Source organism: Nelumbo nucifera, chromosome 1 (genome assembly GCF_055504915.1).
Source record: "Nelumbo nucifera cultivar China Antique chromosome 1, China Antique-T2T, whole genome shotgun sequence".
Classification (NCBI taxonomy): domain Eukaryota; kingdom Viridiplantae; phylum Streptophyta; class Magnoliopsida; order Proteales; family Nelumbonaceae; genus Nelumbo; species Nelumbo nucifera.
This window is the reverse complement of record NC_142649.1, coordinates 199640294-199658789: the sequence shown is the minus strand read 5'-3', so window position 1 is coordinate 199658789 and position 18496 is coordinate 199640294. Positions and strand designations below refer to the sequence as shown.

The 18496-nt window shown below is 41.7% G+C and overlaps 1 protein-coding gene across 1 annotated transcript; it reads right to left on the bottom strand.

Annotated features, from left to right (window-relative positions):
• Positions 1–15905: 15905 nt before the first annotated feature.
• On the bottom strand, positions 15906–17512 carry LOC104602438 (transcription factor MYB123-like). The gene is made up of 3 exons (XM_088886817.1): positions 17266–17512; positions 16996–17125; positions 15906–16870 (listed from the first exon to the last, which is right to left on the bottom strand). The coding sequence occupies exons 1-3, from the start codon at positions 17396–17398 to the stop codon at positions 16177–16179; spliced, it is 957 nt and encodes a 318-aa protein (XP_088742943.1). The 5' UTR covers positions 17399–17512; the 3' UTR covers positions 15906–16176.
• Between the last annotated feature and the right edge of the window lie 984 nt (positions 17513–18496).

Sequence of the window (18496 nt, the reverse complement as noted above, 5' to 3'; positions counted from 1 at the left end):
ATTTTATTACTATTTAAACAAAAATCATATGATTATATTTAACAACTCTAATTATTCAAAACAATAATATTTAAAAATAGTATTTTATAAACTAATAGAACAAATGATATACCAAATCCACATTTATATAAAAAGGTGATTTTTAATATAAAAAATTATACAAATAAAATATTAATAATAGAATAATTATTTTTATACTTAAAATTTATAAATGTCCACATGATATGTGATGTAGGCGCACATGGTAGGCCCAATGACTTAGGCCTACATGGCAGGACCAGGTGACACGTGGCACAGGCCAGACCGCATCCTGGCCGTCCACTCATAACAAGTTCCAAGCAGGTTCAAGTATAAATAAGTGGCGTCACTCCCTAGGTAAGCTATCTTGGCTTTTACTACTCTAAGCTCTCTAGCTCTGTGGTGGCTTTGTCTGAGCTATCAATACTTAGTTCTCGTCTGACCCCTTGCTACGCCCTTGCTAACTTGACCATCGGAGTCTCCGCCCCTAGGATAACACCCGGAGCCTTTGGCGTCTATCTTTGCTTATAGGTTAGACCTTGAAGCCCTCATCTCTATCAGCCCCCTGACTCAGCAAGCCCTCGTCTACGGAAGTGTAATTACATTGTTGCCCTTAGCCCATCCTAGGTAGTAACAATTGGTGCCATATGTGGGAACGACTGCTAAGACTTCCCCTAATTGAACACTCACTCTAAACCCAACTACTAAGCTTCCAACACAATGGCTAATAATCAGGATAACACTCAAAATGCTCAGAACTTGGTTACCATGGACCAATTTAGGATGGTCCTCGACTGGCTCGACAACATCACATAGAGACTAGATGAGGCTGGGTGCCCGACAGAAGGCCGCCCACAGGGTAGCCGCCTTACTGGGAGCCTAGGGCATCACAATAGATGCCCTTCCCAATCACCATTGATCCAACGCCCCATCGGACTTAACAGAGTCAACCCCTCAGCATCCAACAGCAGCAACCGACGTGCTAGACTTTCAAGTGCTCACGCTCCATTACGGATATTCTGGCGCGTTGACCTGCCGATCTTCCAAGCGACTTTCAAGGGAGCATCCTGCCAGTGGTTCTTTGGGCTCCCACCTCGGTCCATCAGCTCATGGGAGCAATTCGCCAATCCTTCCCTCTTCCACCTCCTCAATATCTGACGGTGCCAGAAGACTGTCATCTCCCTCATGTTCATTCGACAGAAGCATGGCGAGAGTCTAACGGCCTCCTGCTTGGGCCCCTCAAGTGGTATGTTTCCAAGACACCACCTAAGACCAAGGTGGAATTTTTGGAGAAGGCACAGAAGTACATCGCCGCCAAGGAAGCCTCGGCCGACGAGTGGCAAGAAGGCGAGGCCAACCCCAACCAAAGGGGCATAGAGAAGAAGAGGAAGAATGGAAATGGTTAGGGTAACCGAACCAGTAGTACCGGTTTTTGGAAAATCGGTAACTGAAACCGAACCGAAACTAGTCGGTTAACTGGTTGACCAATTTGGTTAATTGATGGTTCGGTTCGTCAGTTTTTTGACCCGAACTATGGGCCTTTTTTGTGAATCGAACCTGTAGTACCAATTTTTTGGAAAACCGGTAACTGAAATTAAACCTAAACCAGTCAGTTAACCGATTGACTTATTCAGTTAACCAACGGTTCAGTTCATCATTTTTTCGGTTTTTTGACCCGAACTATGGGCCTTTTTTGTGAATCGAACCTGTAGTACCAATTTTTGGAAAACCGGTAACTGAAACTAAACCTAAACCAATCAGTTAACCGATTGACTTATTTGGTTAACTAACGGTTCAGTTCATCATTTTTTCGGTTTTTTGAATTTATAATATTTATTATAAATATATATATATAAATATATATAAAATATTATATTTTAATTAATAAATAATAAATAATATATTATAAATATATATTTATGTATATAATATGCATTTTTTAATTTATAATATATAAAATAATATATATAATATACATAAATATATAGAAAAACATGTATACCGATCGATTTTGTTAACCACCGGTTTTTTAAATTGGTTAACCAAAACCGAACCGATACCTTTGGTTTTTTAAAAACACCGAACCAAAACCAAATTGACCAGTTTGATTAATTGATTTTTTGGTTTGGTTTCGGACGATTTTTTCGGTCGGTTCGGTTTTTCGGTATTTTTTGCTCACCCTAAAGATGGTCGCGAAAACAACAACAACAACAAAGATGGAAACAAGAAGCCACTGGCCCTGACCTACAACAAGTACATGTCACTTAACTCTACCCGAACACAAACCCACATGCAAGTAGGGAAAGAGGAGTGCATGAAGTGGCTTAAGAAAATGAAGAGGAACCCAAGAGGGGTAACCCAAAAACATATTGCAAGTACCACCATGGCACCAACCACGGCACCGAGGATTGTTATGACTTGAAAAACTAGATCGATTCCCTCATTTGTTGTGGTGGGAGACGTCGGCGCCTCACCCTCGCAGCAATAGAAATAGCGGCAACACAACAACAATCTAGTTGGATCATCAATGTCATAGTGGAGGGCATGGCCTAGGGAGGTGCCTCGGCCTCGGCCTAAAAGGCCTATGCAAGGCAGCTCACCGTCCAGGGTCTGGCTCATAAGAAGCCAAAGAAGGATGAGGTCATCTCCTTTTCAGATGATGACCATCGCCAATTTCATGTTAAAGAGGATCCTCATCGACAACGGATCATTGGCCGACATCCTCTTCCATGACACATTTGAGAAGATGAAGCTGATTGCAGAGCAGCTATAGTCAGCGGATGTGCCACTCGTCTGCTTCTCGGAGAACATCATCAAACCGGTGAGAAGAATCACCCTACTGATCATTGTAGGAACGTAGCCTTGGCAGGTGACATGGATGACCAAGCTCTTGGTTGTGAAGATTGGCTTCTCATACAACGCCATCATCGATCGGCCGATCCTTCACACACTCAAGGCAGCCATCTCTTCCGACCACCTCGCCCTCAAGTTCCCTACTGAGCACACCGTCGGAATTGTTTGAGGGGATCAACAAACCGCTAGACATTGCTATGTGGTAGCACTAAAGGGAAAGAATAAAGAAGCTTTGCCATTGGAGAGGTTCGGCCTTGGGGACGAGCCAACGAAACAAGGCCAACCAGCCGAGGACCTTGTCTCGGTTACCCTAGATGAGGATGAGCCCGAGAAGATGTGCATTGGGTCTAACCTTTCTCTAGGCACCCTTTTCGAACTAGTAAGCATCCTCAAAACTAATGCTGAAGTCTTTGCTTGGTCTACTGCTGATATGCTCGGAATTGACCTTTCTATCATTACTCACAGACTGAGTGTGGATCAAATCTGTAGGCCAGTTCAACAGAAAAAGAGAAACTTTGCACCGAAACATTGGAAAGCCATCGGAGAGGAGGTTGACAAGCTACTTGGCACCAGCTTCATTCGAGAGGTACACTACCCTGACTGGTTGTCCAATGTGGTAATGGTAAAAAAGGCTAATGGTAAATGGCACATCTGTCTTGATTTCATAGACCTCGACCGAGCCTAACCTAAATACAACTTTCTTTTGCCGTGGATCAACCACCTCATCGATGCCACCATAGGGTACGAGCTATTGAGCTTCATGGATTCCTTCTCTGGATACAACTAGATCAAGATGCATGCCAAGGACGAGGAGAAGACCTCATTCATCATTAAGCATGGCATCTATAGCTACAAAGTCATGCCCTTTGGATTAAAGAGTGCTGGAGTCACCTATCAATGACTTGTAAACAAGGTTTTCAAGCATTAGATGGGAAGAAGCGTCAAAGTCTATGTGGATGGCATGGTTGTGAAGAGCCTGAAGGCTGACCAACACACCTTGGACCTAGCCGAGACCTTTGCCAATTTGCGGAAGTATAACATGAAGCTTAATCCCAACAAATGTGCTTTTCGCTTTCTTGAAGGGAAACTATACAAAAGATCTTTTACCTTACCCTACCTCTAATGCCTTCATCAGGAAGAGGGTGAGTACGTGCTCCGAGAGATCCATGAAGGGATTTGTGGCAACCACCTCGGAGGCAGAGCCTTGACCCAAAAAGCACTAAGGTAAGGGTGTTTTTGGCCGACCATATAGAATGATGCAACCGAGGTAGTGAAGAAGTGTGACCGGTGCCAGAGACACTCCAACATCTTCCATCAGCCAGCCACCACCCGCTCGGTCCTTAGTAGTCCATGGTTGTTCGCCAAATGGGGAATAGATCTCCTCGGCCCCTTCCCTCAAGCCACTGGGAATAGAAAGTACCTCGTCGTCACTATTGACTGCTTTACCAAATGGGTCGAAGCTGAGCTCTTGGCCACTATCACAGCCAAGATGATCCAAAACTTATTTAAAAGAACATCATTTGTCACTTCGACATCTCCTATATGATAACGACACACAATTTGACGATGCCAGGATCAGAGAATGGTGCACTAGCCAGGACGTCAAGTAGTAGTACACCTCAGTGGGCTACACCCAAGCCAATAGCCTAGTTGAGGTCACCAACAAGACAATCTTGGAAGGGCTGAAGACAAGACTGGACAGAGCGAAAGGCCTCTGGGTTGACAAGCTATACAGTGTCCTGTGGGCCTATCAGATGACACCTCGGACCGCCATGGGTGAGACCTCGTTCAACTTAACTTATGGCACCGAGGCTGTCATTCCAGCAAAGATTGGCCAGTTGACGCTTTGAACTAAGGTGTACAATGAAGCCAAGAATGATGAAGAATTGATAAACAACTTGGATTTATTGGAAGGGGGCTGAGAGCAGGCTCAACTCAGGGTTACAACCTATCAGCAGAGGGTAACCCACTACTACAACTCTCGAGTGAAAGAGCGACATTACAAGGAAGGGGACCTTGTCCTTAGAAAAGTCTTGGTGCCTGAGCCCGATGTTGGCAAGCTCAGCCCCAACTGGGAAGGTCCCTATAGAATCAAGTAGGATGTCGGCCTCGACACCTTTCAGTTCGCTTAGCTGAATGGAAGTCTGGTTCCTCAGACTAGGAACTCTGAGAATATCTGAATGTACTACCAATGAGTTGTAAATTTTGTAGGCTTATCAATGAAAATGCAAAGTTCCTCCCCCTCGGATTCAACTTTAGTGTTTATGTTCTAATTATGCATATTTGCCAGGACCCATTGGCCACGCGACTAGCCAAAGCATACAACCTTCACCAAGGTTATACATTCGGACTGGTGACGGCCGAGACACATGGCTCTTAGCGAGCCATACACCTACTTGACCTTCTTGCAAAGGCAAGAAGCTTTGGGGACCTTGGTTATGGCATCGGCTAAAGACTTCGGCCCATCATGAACAAACACACTAAAATGAACTAAGTACTTCACTAAAACAGGAAGCATTCTGTGACCTTAGCCAGGCATTGGTTGAGGCACATAGCTCTTAGCAAGCCATACGCCTACTTAACCTTCTCACTAAGGCAAGAAACTATAGGGACCTTGGCTATGGCATCGGCAAAAGACTTCGGCCCACCATGAACAAACACACTAAAATGAACTAAGTACTTTGCTAAAACATGAAGCATTCCGTGACCTTGGCTAGGCACGTCTCCACTGCCTTGGCTGCCCGTAGGCTCACACCCCAAAATCCCCAAGGAAGGCTAAGCCTGGCAAGCTAAGGCATACACCTTGCCCCGAATTCTCGGAATTACAGCTTGGCCTCAACCTAGCCACCTTGATGGGGATGGAGAACAGACTGAGAAAGCTAAGGCATTCACCTCCCTTTCCTTACTTCTAAGGAAAGGGGTCCCGAGCCCTCGGCGGTGTAGCTTCGCCACATCCTAGCAACTTTGATGGGGGTGGAGAACAAGCCAAGAGAGGTAAGGCATTTGCTTCCCTTTCTTTCCCTCTAAGGAAAGGGGGGGCCCTAAGCCCTCGGTGGCATAGCTCGGCCTCAACTGGACTTCCTTAAATTGGTTTCCTAATCGAACATCTAAGTAACAAGCCACTATCTTTTTCTTGCTACTTGTGACCTCTCGGAAGGGGGCATTGACCCCTAGAAAAAAAAGGGCAATGCAAGCAAAAAAGTGTTTCATTGATGCCATCTGTATATCTTTACAAAAAGTGGCCTTAGATGGGGGAGGCCGAGCCCCTTACAAAAATTTAAACAAAAAGAAAAGAGAAGAAAGAGCAACTGAAGGTGATCCTTTAGACTTCGGTGTTCTCTTCGGCCGCTTTAGTTGGCGTGGCTTGCTCTCCGATGGCCTGGTCCTCGGAAGGCTGCTCTCCGTTGATAGGTGTGAGTCCCTCGGCCATTGGATCTGGCAGGAGCCCCAACTGGTTGAGGTTGAACTCAGGCATTAGGGCCAGCACCCAGACCTTAGTGTCTTCAATCCCCTCCAGATACAAAGTGGCACCATAAGCGGCCAAGTCCTTTTGATAATCTGGAGTCTTCTTCCAACCCTCCACAACCTCCTCAACTCTCTTTTGCGTAGCCTCACACTACTTTTTGGATGAGAGACCTATCCTCGGAATCCTTCATCTTGTTCTCGGCCGACTTCAGTGTCTCCTTCAGGGACCACACCAACTCCTTCTCATCCAAGATCTCGGCCTCTAAGACTTGCCTCAGGTTGCGCTCCTCTCGCATGGCCATAATGATAGCCTCTCAATCACTTTCTACTTCGGCAACCTAGACCTCAAGTTTCTCTCTCTTCTCCTCGAAGGCCTTCAACTGAGATAGAAGGGCCTCCACCTTGTTGCATAGGCCGAAGACGTAGAAAGACGCCTTCCATAAAAACATGCCTGTCAGCAAAAGGAAAGCAAGAACAAAGAAATTTTCTAATTGTACGGGGGTATTACTCACCTCGGCCATACGATCAATAAGGGCATCCCAGACACCATACACGCCTTTATGGGTCATGGTGTGTCTATCAACCGGCGCCACCATTCCAGTCAGAAGGGCTTGGCCGAACCCTAGGGTGCTTAAGGAGTCCCCATCCTTAACGTTCCACTAAGGGCAAAAAGTGCACTGCGTCATTAGTGGCATATCGTCCCATAGTTCGAATGAGTCAAGGGGCCCCCGAGTGACGGGACCCCCCAATGGCCCCCTCGGCTAGGTGATCCCTCGGTGTGCTTACATCACCGCCCTCGACAAGGCAGTCCTTATTCGTCAGCCTCTTGCCCCTCGGAGGCTAAGGGGTCTCAGCTGGTCTCTTGGTGGTGGGCTCTTTTTGCCGGTCTACCTCGTCTTGTCTCCTCCCCTTATCAGCCTTAGCACCAGTAGGTGCCTGTGGTCGAGGGGTCTTCGCGGCTGGCGCCACTCCTCTTGGTTCTTGTTTCTTTGACGGGCCTTGGCCGAGTTGTTCAACGACTTAGCTGCCTCTAGCAACATCTCCTTAACGTTCGGTCACATCTTTGCAAAAGCACAACCAAAACATCAGTATGAGGTTTAAAGAGCTAAAAGCCAACGTGTTAAGTAGTCAGCAGGAGCTCTCCTATTGAGGCGGGCGAGACTAAGGCCAGCCCACACCAAGGCTTCCTCCAACACCAAGGGATCGGCTTTGATGGTCTCGATCAATCGTATGTGGGTCACCACCTCGGCCTCCTTGTCCTTGTACCAAGGTGTTATCTTCTAGTCCACGAGGTCCAGCTTCCCCTAGTTTGACCTAAATGACTAACCCTCGGAACAGGATGTGAAGAAGTACTTCTTCTAGTTGTGCATAGATGGCGGATTGTCGACCACCCTCCCATGAAGTGCCTAGAAGTAGTAGATACCCGCCTCGGAGGGATGCAGCCTCGGGATGAACATGTGCCGGAAGATCTTCACAGTCAATTCAATGCCTCAAAGCTGAGCCATCACCATCACGGCGATAAAGGTCTTTACGGAATTGGGGGTCACCTAACTGCTAAATCCTCACCTTCCATCCCTTCTAATCTCCACCATCCATTCTAGGGCACTCTCTTTTTAGCATTCTAACCCTAGGAGCCACCTAACTTCTAATCTTCTGCATTCAGCCTTTAGCCATTAAATCTCATCCTTACATAATATTGGGTTCATTGTCCTTTTCTTCCCAGCCTTAGGATCACCCTACAACCGTCCAAACCCTTCATTCTAAACCCTAGGGCACCCATATTTTTTCTAAAACCCAACTGCTGCCCCCTCCCCCCTCTTTCTCTCTAATTCCAGTTATATCCACCATTCTCTATAAAAAGGACCCTAGGGGCCCTGGAGAAGGGGTTGGTCAATTCACCCAGTTAACAAGGCTAAGGTTTCTTGAGGAGTACAAGGGTTATAGAAGGGGAGGACGCCCAGATATTGTCAGGAGGGGTTCCTACAAGCTGTTCAACCATTCTACAACTACCGCCACTGGCTCTGATCAACCATTTTTTCTTTTCTTTATTTTCTTTTCTGTTATTTTTATTTCTGCAATCTTTTAGATTTAATTCTTGTTTGTTTCTCTGTTTTGCAGATCTGAATTTGTTCGATTCAAGGCTAAGGTGTCTCGAGGGGTTCGAGGGTTGTAGAAAGGACGGAGGCCCGATTTTTGTCAGGAGGGGTTTCTGCAAGTTGTCTGACTGATCTGCAGCTACCACCACTGGATCTGGATTCTGGATCACTTTTTTTATTTCCTTAGTTGATTCCCATACTTTATTAAATTTTGATTTTTATTTATTGTTTTGTTTAAATTTGAAACATTAAATTTCAGCAATAATAGATTTTATTTTCGTATTTTCTGCCATTCTCGGTTGCATTCTCTTGTCCGGATCTAAGTATATATTAATTTTTCACTTGCTTCCTTATGGACACAACCCATTCTCACCCATTACTACGTTATTAGTTGTTTGAGAAACGAAAAAAATTATAAATGTTTAAACTGGTGTTTCGAAGTGTTTAACGATGCGCTTTCGGACATACTAGAAACTTAAGGCCAAACTAGAGATAGTGCTCGTGCACACATACCTTGCCTTCGTCTAGAAACCACGGCCGATCACTGGTGTCGATGACTCTAAGCCTATACCCCTTCGGGACGTGGCACTCCTTAGCAAGAGCCTTCACTTTTTCTATTCTAAGTGTTCTATCTAGGGCTCGATGCCTACAGGAGCAATCCTCTCCCTCAGTTCTTGGATCTCAAGCCTTAAAGGAGAGCCCTTGGATTCATAGCCATAGCTCTCACTACTGCTGGCCGACGTAGTGGTATGAGGCGAGCTGGCACCCAATAGGTCTGGGAGATCGTAGCACTCAAGGCCGGAGTCAGATTAAGGCATGGCTAAGATTTTGGCCTTTACCTAATGGATGAGGTCTTTCAAAGGTTAAGGGGTGAGCAAAGTTGAAGGCCGAGGTCTTTGAAGGTTCAAGCTGTTGAAGGCAAATGATGAAGACTGTCTCGACCAATGCCTTATTTAAAGGAAAATGGATGGCTCAGATCATCTTTGATCCAACGGTCATGGAGCGGCCGACCTAACAATCTAAACCAATTCCCAACATGTTTCATTCACCTCGGGAAGACAAAACAACGCCGAGCGAGTCAGCCGGTTCAGTCACTGATCCAATGGTTCACTCGCCTCTTCTGAGCCAGAGCGAACTCAACCCGGTTGACCCGAAGCTCATCTCGCATACGATCACGACACGACACCCGTCTCGCGTACGGTCCTGACCAATCGGTGCTGAGATTCATCGTGTGTATTGTCAATACCTAGCATTGAGACTCCTCTCGTGTACGACCACAACCCGTCAACATCAGCACCCGTCTCGCATACGGCCACAACTCGACAATGTTAGCACTTGTCCTATGCACAGCCACGACAAGATGATCCATTGGCCGTACCACACACGATAGCAACCAGCCAATGCCGACGCCTAACCTGAACATTGATTCACTAAAAGTTCTACGAAGCAAACGACTAGGGGGCACATACATCTCGTACCCGTACAAGGCATGGTACTGAGCCCTCTGCCCTCCATAACTCTCTTAAGTGGTGGATTTGTCAACGAAGTTGCTGCCACCAAGACAAGTAAGGGAAACCCTTCGAAGCCGAGGCCGATGCCTTTACGTTTCCGAGTCAAGGTTCTCCCCGAAAAAGCCGAAGCTGAAGTCGAGGTCCTCACCAAAACACGCCACTTAGCAGCTCCCAGCAATGATGATACACTCTCTTCGGGTGAAGTTGAGGTCCCCATTTAGACCTCGACAACGGCCTCGGGAGTGGAGGGTAAATGATGTAGGTGCACATGGCAGGCTCAATGACATAGGCACACATGGTAGGATTAGGATAGTGACATGTGGCATAGGCCGGATCGCATCCTTGCCTTCTGCTCATAGCAAACTCCAGGAAGGTTCAAGTATAAATAAGTGGTGTCACTCCCTTGGTAAGTTATCTTTGCTTTTACTACTCTAAGCTCTCTAGCTTTTTGGTGACCTCGTTTGAGCTATCACTACTCAGGCCTCATCCGATCCTTTGCTACGCCCTTACTAACTTGACTATCGGAGTCTCCGCCCCTGGGATAACTTGGGGCCTCTAGCATCTTCCTTAGATCTTGAAGCCCTCGGCTCTATCAGCCCTTGGACTCAGCAAGCCCTCGTCTATGGAAGCGTAATTACATTGTTGCCCTTAGCCCATCCTAGGTAGCAACAATATGCATCTTAAAGTTTTTATATATTTTTATAAATTATTAATTAATAGTTTAATTTACATTAATAAGTAATAACAACATATTTATTATTTAAATAAAATAAAAAAAAATATTGTTTATAAAACATTGAAGAATATAATATTGAGTTGAATCTATCAAATCCACTAATCTACATTTATTTCAAAAAATGATTTTTTATTTCATAAAATTTATAGAAATAAAAATGTTAATAATGGAATAATTATTTTAGTAATTAGAAATTATGAATTTGTATATGATATGTATCTTAGAAATTTTAACAAATTTGAGATACCTTAAGTTAAGATTATATTTTTATAGATTATTAATTGATATTTTAATTTCCATTTGAGAATTTAATATTTAGTTGAGTTTTTTTAATATTAAAAAATTAAATAGTAAAATAAAAATAATTGATGTAATAGTTAAAATATAATATGTGCATATGTTTAGTGTTTTGAATTCTTGACTGATGCAATATAAATAAAATTATATGATATCTACTCATTTTGTTATATTAACTGTAATATATTTCTGCATATATATCATTAAAATGTACATTTTCTATGTACTTATATATTATTTGTGATTATTTTGGTCTTAATTTTGTGTTATTAATGTGTATGTGGAATTTGTATGTATTTTCCAGTGTATCCATGTGATTTCATTCTTTTTGTTTGTATCCATGCATTTCCAAAATGTATTTGTATCCATATTCATATCTGAATTGTCTAATACGTTACCTGATACCAATACTTTGATCCTTGGAATCCACAATGTTAAGATGTGTGGTGTCATAATTTTAGTGGTAGGGTGTTGCAATGTGTTTTATTGGTAGGAGATCCCAAGTCCCAACTCATTTTATGCGGGTCCCACCCCAATCAACCGTATCTAAACATCTACCCAAAATCCAAGCCAATACAACATGGAGCCTTCTCACACCAGTGAAAATATTCTTTTTTTTTCCCTAAAAATGATGAGATCGAGGTGTTATATAAAAGGACATTGGTATAACTGTATAAGAGGTTTGGTTTTTCATTCTTCAGCATGAAAAAGAGTAGAAAACAATACAAGATTTCCTCTATTTCTCAGGACTTATGTGCACTTGTTCTCTTTTTCCTCTTTCAAACCCTACAAGACATTTACAAAACCATTTTGGCCAATAATAATTAATTTTGATTCCAGAAAACACATTATAATTTAGAGAGACTCCAAGTTGATGGTCGATGGTTCGAAATTTATCGTCATCCATTTTAAATTGTGTTTACGAACTAGATGAAACACGAATACAACCATGAAATGAACACCACCTAACTTAAAATGATATTTTTAAATATCCATTAGGTTGTGTTTGGTTTCAGTGCAAATTCATATACCTTTCCCAATGTTTGAAGACTGAATAGCGGGAGATGGCTATAGTTGTCATTTATCGGAGAGAGAGAAAGAGTTTGAAAATTTGAAGATTAATAGTGTAAAATAGCCTTTATCTATTTTAATGGTGTGACGTTTTGAAAAGCCATATTTCAAAAACTTAAAAAACCTCAGGCGCACTTGGGGTAGTTTAACTAATTTTTCCCAATATTTTATAATTGCTGAAATGGATGGACTCAAAGGTTTATTATAGTACTAGCAGGCCCCGGTGTGGCACTGCGGTGCACAGGAAAAAGATGTTAGGGCGTAAATTTATTGCTTTGTGGGGCTAAACAATCCAGGGGTAGGGATGGCAACTTCCCCCATCTCCACTGAGTACTCAGCCTCCCCAACCAAGCGGGGATGGGGATGGAGGCTGCCTTAGTAGGGGCAGGGTGGGGATAAGATTAATAGGAATACTTGATTGGGGATAGGGACTGGGACATGGAGTGAAGTCCAAACCCCACCCCTATCTCGATAATATATATATTAAATTAATATATGCATATATATATTATTTGATATATTTATGTTATTTGTAGTATTATTTATATTATAAATATCAAAATATATTTAAAATAGTTTTTGCATTTTAATTTTTCTTCATTTTAAATAAATACCTTTTTGAAAACAAATATTTAATTAAAAAATTCGGGGATTCAGGTCCTTGATGGGGAACCCATCTCCCTTAGGGACTAGGGATGTAGGCTAAATTTTTTCCTGATGGGGATTAATTTAAAACTCAGGGTCGAGACAGGGAGTATCATCCCTACTCCGAACCCATCCATTGCCATTCCTACCCGGGGGGTCATCCCCCAAACCCATAAATATAGTTCCACAATTATGATAATTATAAATGCAATATTCAATAGTTACGGAAACTATTAAAATTTTCCAGTTATTTATTTGAATGATTAGAAGTTTTATAATTCAACTTTCACTAAATTAAATTACCAAAATAGGTATTTTTAGTAATTCAATTACCAAAATCACTAATATAATTATTGCTAAAGAATTATAGTAAATATCAAAATTACTAAAAATATAAAAAATAAATTTATATTTATTGAAATTGATTTTAGGTGGGAGAGATAGCTTAGGAGAATTTTTAGGAGGGGGGTTGGCTACATGAAAGGGCTGGGAAGGGGTAATAAGAGAGAGAGAGAGAGAGAGAGTTGGAGTGGGACTCTAGTGAAGAAAAGAGGGCTTTCACGTGCCTACATGAAAGGGCTGGGAAGAGGTAATAAGATGGAAATACTTTAGTTGTTGGGGGCCAACAGCATAGGCTGTTCTGGAAATGCCACATTACCATGAGAATGGATAAATTAGTAATTACATCTCAATTTATTTTGACTAAATACCCAAGTATGGGCGTGAATAGGTGAACTACCCGGAACGTGCCCAGCCCAGAAATTGTCTCAATAGCATATGTTGTTGGCCCTAACAGCCAAACTTAACCCTAGTAAGATAGATTAAGAGGTGTTTTAAGAAGAATTTTAGGTGGGAGAAATAGTTTAGGAAAAATTGGTTAAGTGATTAGAAATATGAGAGAGAGAGAGACTAGTAAAAAAGAGAGGGCTGCCACATGACTTATATTTAAAGGGTAAAAGAGTAAGGAGAAATGAGAGATGGGGAAATGAGTGGAGAGGGATGCTGCTGTGGCCTATGCCGCTATAATATAGTATAGATTAGGTCTCGCGGTTAAGAACATCACAACGTGTGTCGATGCATATTGATTTTTAAGGTCACTGATATTCTAATTAAATAGGTGGAGTTGAGTGGTGACTTTAGATAATAGAAATCCATATTTATAAATGTCTTTGTACTTTGGTCTTTCGCCTGAGCTTGATTGATCTAAAACCCTTGGAAGAGAAGAAAATTGTTTATTTAGCCTCCATATCAGCAAGAAAATCTTCCATTCACCAATCACATTTCTTGCACTTTTGAAAAAGTTTCGATTGATGAATTCTATGATGTTGCTGTCGTTGGTGAAATACAGATGATGACACAAGTACTTGTAGAGGCTATTCAAGGACTTGTGCTTTGCCTAGATTTAAAGGATGACGAAATACATCTCTGTCACTGTCGGGGTCCCGTGTTTTTTGAAGGCTATCAGCAAGATTTGTTAAAAAACTAAGGATGATTTGATTGATGAGACGTTCAAACCACTTGTAATCCAAACAAAGGCATCATTTTTGGCTAAAAAATATAAAATCTGTTTAAATAAAAGAGAAACTTTTGGAAAATTTGTGATGCTAGAAGGAAAGGCCTTGACCAATCATAGCTCGGGATGAATTTTGGTGAAAGCCCACTTGATTGGTTATTAGCTGGTTGATTGGTTGTAAGTGTCTCCCGTATCATGTCTTTCCTCCATCATATTGAACCTTTTTTTTGAAATACTATAATTTATTACAGTCAAGTGATGATGTCTTGTATAAATGCAATATGATGAAAAACTTAGGGAGGGGAGTTAACCAGAGGGGTACTTTAAGTATTTGTAAGAGACCCACGGGGTAGTTTAAGTAATTGAAGAAGAAGAAGAAGGGTCTTTTATGTCCTAAAAATAATACAAATTAATTAGGTATTTATTAAGTATTTTCACAGGGATGAATCTTCTAATTACTAGCAAGGACTAAAATATTGGTATATCCAATACCCAATGTATATATGGAAAAATCTGTGATACGGGAAAGATATAGTATCAAAAGAGTTTTGACCAATTAAAACTCACCCATGAATTTTGATAAATAACACTTGATTGACTATCACCTTTATGATTTCAGCCGTTGACTGGTGAGAAGTTTTTCAGATATTATATCTTTTCCGTATCTATAATTTTATAAGAATGATAGGATGGGATCTATCATTCCCAAAGTTTTTAAACATTTTAGGTGTATTTGAGATTGGATGGGCTACACAACGCGGGCATTCATCCGCGTTCTAACACGTTACTCATTTGGGGAGACATATAAAAGTGAAGGGAGGTGGGTTTATGATTTCCATTACTCCTTTTTCCTTTTTTCTTTGAAACAAAAAAATGAAAAAAGCATTTTCTCTGTCTGTGTTTCAAGGAGACAAACTTTGAACAATGAAGAGAACATCTCAGTGGGTAGAAAAAAAGACTGGAGTTTAGAGAAACAAATACTTGGGCGGTGAAAGAAGACTTGAAGAAGGGTGGTAGAGATGAAGCTTTTTGGCTGGTCCTGTACCCTCTACTCGTCCGATGGAAGACATACATTGATTGTTCTCTCTCTCTCTCTCTCCCTCTCTTCAGGTTCTTGGGCGGAAGGTTTTGAACAAGGTAAAACTTCATAAATAGTTGTTTAACCAATTAACTGTTATAATCCTCTTACCTCTTTAATACTATCGACAACAATGTAGAACCCTTGAACCTCTTCCTCTCCCCCTCTCCTTTTTGCCTAAATTTGAAGCTTCTTTGTGATTTTAGAGTTCTTCAAATACATTTAAAGCCTCTATGCTCAAATTATTAAGGTATAGGGACTTGTTTTGAGAAAGAGACAAAGCTGGTGTCATTTTGTTTTAATATGGCCTCGTTAATACTATACAAGAAATCTATGTGATTTTAGATACATTAAAAGCATCCAAAGCCTCCATGCTCAATTATTAAGGTATATGGGATTATTTTGTAAGAGCCATAATAACCATTGTTTGTGGAAATTGGGAAGTCATACTCTCTATTTGTCCTTTTTTTTCATTTTTAATTGTAATGATGGGAGGAAGATTTTGAACAATAGAAAGGGATCGACTTAATTGGAGAAACAAATACCTGCGCAGTAGAAGACTTGAAGAATGTGGGAAGAGAAACTTTTCAATAGGTTTTATGGTTTTGATCAGGGTAAAATTTCATAGATTTTAGGGCAGGCTAACCTTAAAAGATAAATTTCTTTTTTTTTTCATTTTTTATTCGAATAAAAGGGAAAAAATGAATAACGGTGTATTCTGGTAATTTATTAATCCTTGGTTACTACTAGATACTGTGCTCCTCATACCGTTACAGCCTTTTACGGTCTTGCATTAAACATATACCAATGCAAGGCTGTAAAGGCTGTACGAACGTTGTGTGACCACCGAAGCCGATCTCTCGAATTATTGTACTAACGAATTCTCTTCGCAATCAAGAAAAATGGTCAAAAGAGTGGAGGTCCAAAACGACGTCGGGCTTAAAACAGTCGCTTATCGTCTTTTCCTCCAGTATCTCGTCGGGGTGAAAGAGAGGTTGATGGGAAGATAGAATTAACTCATTGTTGTCGTCGTTGCACCAGCCAGTCTTCCCCATAAGTTCATTATCCAACTGGCAAAGCTGGAACAAGTCAGAATTGATGAAATCAGAAAGGCAAAACTCGGCCGCATTGAGATCCATCGTAAAATCGTCCACTGAATTATCTTCCCCCAGAGTGAACGAGAACGACGACAGCCCGTCGTAGTTGTAGAATTCTGAGTCCATCGCTGTCGCTGTGGAGGTCGCAAGGTCGACGCCAGTCGTGGAGGTGGAGGGCACTACCGCAGCACTGGCATCAATAATGTTGACGTGTTCAACCAGCTGGTTGCATGGTGGACTGAGAAAAACTTTGCTGCACCTCACTGCCTTGGGCCGAACCACTCTAGATTCCCTGTTGGTCGTCGGTGATGACTCGATTGGCTTCTTTTTCTTGTCGTCGCCGTCGTCTTTAGACACGTTTGAATGCCTATGAGTAGAAGTAGTTATTGTTTTAGGATGATCTTGCACCTTCTTTACTAATTTAGTGTTCCAGTAGTTCTTGATTTCATTGTCTGTTCGTCCGGGAAGCCTCCTTGCTATCAGCGACCATCTGCACATTATAACACAACCAGTTGCTTTAATTACAGTCATGATCACGTACACAAAAATTAAAACTACCTAGAAAACCTAATTTAACGATTATTTGTGCGTGGTATATATTCAGATCGATACTACTTATTCCCCAGGAGCCTGTGAAGCCTGATAATGAGCTCCACCTCATCATGGTTTATGTTCCCCCTCTTGATGTCTGGTCTCAGATAATTCAACCAACGAAGCCTACAACTCTTTCCGCATCTCTTCAGACCTGGATTAAATATCAAGCATTCGAATAAATGAACCCAAATTGAATCGAATCCAAATTAAATATAATTACTGAGTTCATCTTGAAGTTTTTTACAAGTCAAGAAGAGAACAAAGCAAAGTGGTTGGGTCTTGATAACTCACCTGCTTTACTGGGAAGGTCTCTCCATTTTCCTTCACCATGGATTTTAATGTAATCCATGAGGAGTTTGTCTTCTTGAGCAGACCAAGCTCCTCTGTTCAATCCCTCTTTGGAACAACAAAGGCTTCTACCCATTTGGAGAGAGACTCGAGAGTTGGAAACACTAAACCCCTTCTTTCTCTTACAAGTGAGAGTATGTATGTGGGAAAAGTGCTTTCTTATAAGGTACCGAGGAGGTTTCTGAGTGGATTAAATTCTCTCTTTGGCTGAGGCCTGAGGGAGTGGAGAGTTGATTCTATAGTTGGTTTCTCAAATTATTTTAATGGTTAAAAAGCACATGGATAGTACATGGGCCCATAAATGTGCTAAAAATTATAAAGAAGATGATAGGAAAGGGTTTTCGTAGCATGTGATGAGGGGTTTGTGCAATTGGTGATTTATCTTGTTGGCAAAAAACTAAGTTTGGATGGGGTATAAATACAAATAAGTAGAATGTATTTTATATTATTTCATATTTGTATACTATAAATACAAATATCTGTGTTTGTTCTCCTTCCAAACTGAATTTACAGTACCCACTTGGCACCAGAGATGTCGTTTGATCTGCTTTTCCTCAGTAATTATTGTTTTGTTTTGTTTGTAAATTGCAAGCTACCCTTCTCAGTTCTCCCATCCTGGAATTGAAAGTTCGTTGGCGTGCACAAACACTCTTTCCTTCTCGTTGAAAAGATTGAAACGATACAAATATTCTTGGAATTTGTAGGAATGGTGGCATACATTGTGACTAGACCCGTTAAATGTGCTGGATAGCGTGGCCTGCCCCTAGATAGGTGATCATTCTTAGCCCCTAGACCTGTTAAATGGTGACAAACGTTTTAAATTTTTGTGTTCTGGCCTGACCTAAACGGCCCCGCTAACATAGCTAGCCAATCACCCTGTTACTTTAGCTTCTTTCATGGAAGTGAGGGAAAATCTGCTACCACCGTGGTTGAAGGCAACCCCTCAATCACCCAATGACATGCAAATAAGTTCCTTGGGGTCACATGCAACCATGGTCATAGCAGATTTTTTCTCCATGGAAGTCGGTACTCCTGCTTTTTCAAGGTGCATGTTAAAGCCACTTTATCCAACATTCAAAAATTTTCAAAAAAACAAGTAGGTGTTTCTTTGTCTTTAGGAGTCATCATTGGGTCGGGCCTAATCTCAAGCCTATGTATTACATCAGTCCAAGAT

Coding starts and splice junctions, on each gene's coding strand:
- LOC104602438 (XM_088886817.1), bottom strand. CDS start 17,398: ATGGGTAGAAGCCTTTGTTGTTCCAAAGAGGGATTGAACAGAGGAGCT. Junction 17,126..17,265: donor AGACCTTCCCAGTAAAGCAG/GTGAGTTATCAA, acceptor TATTTAATCCAG/GTCTGAAGAGATGCGGAAAG. Junction 16,871..16,995: donor CACAGGCTCCTGGGGAATAA/GTAGTATCGATC, acceptor TATAATGTGCAG/ATGGTCGCTGATAGCAAGGA.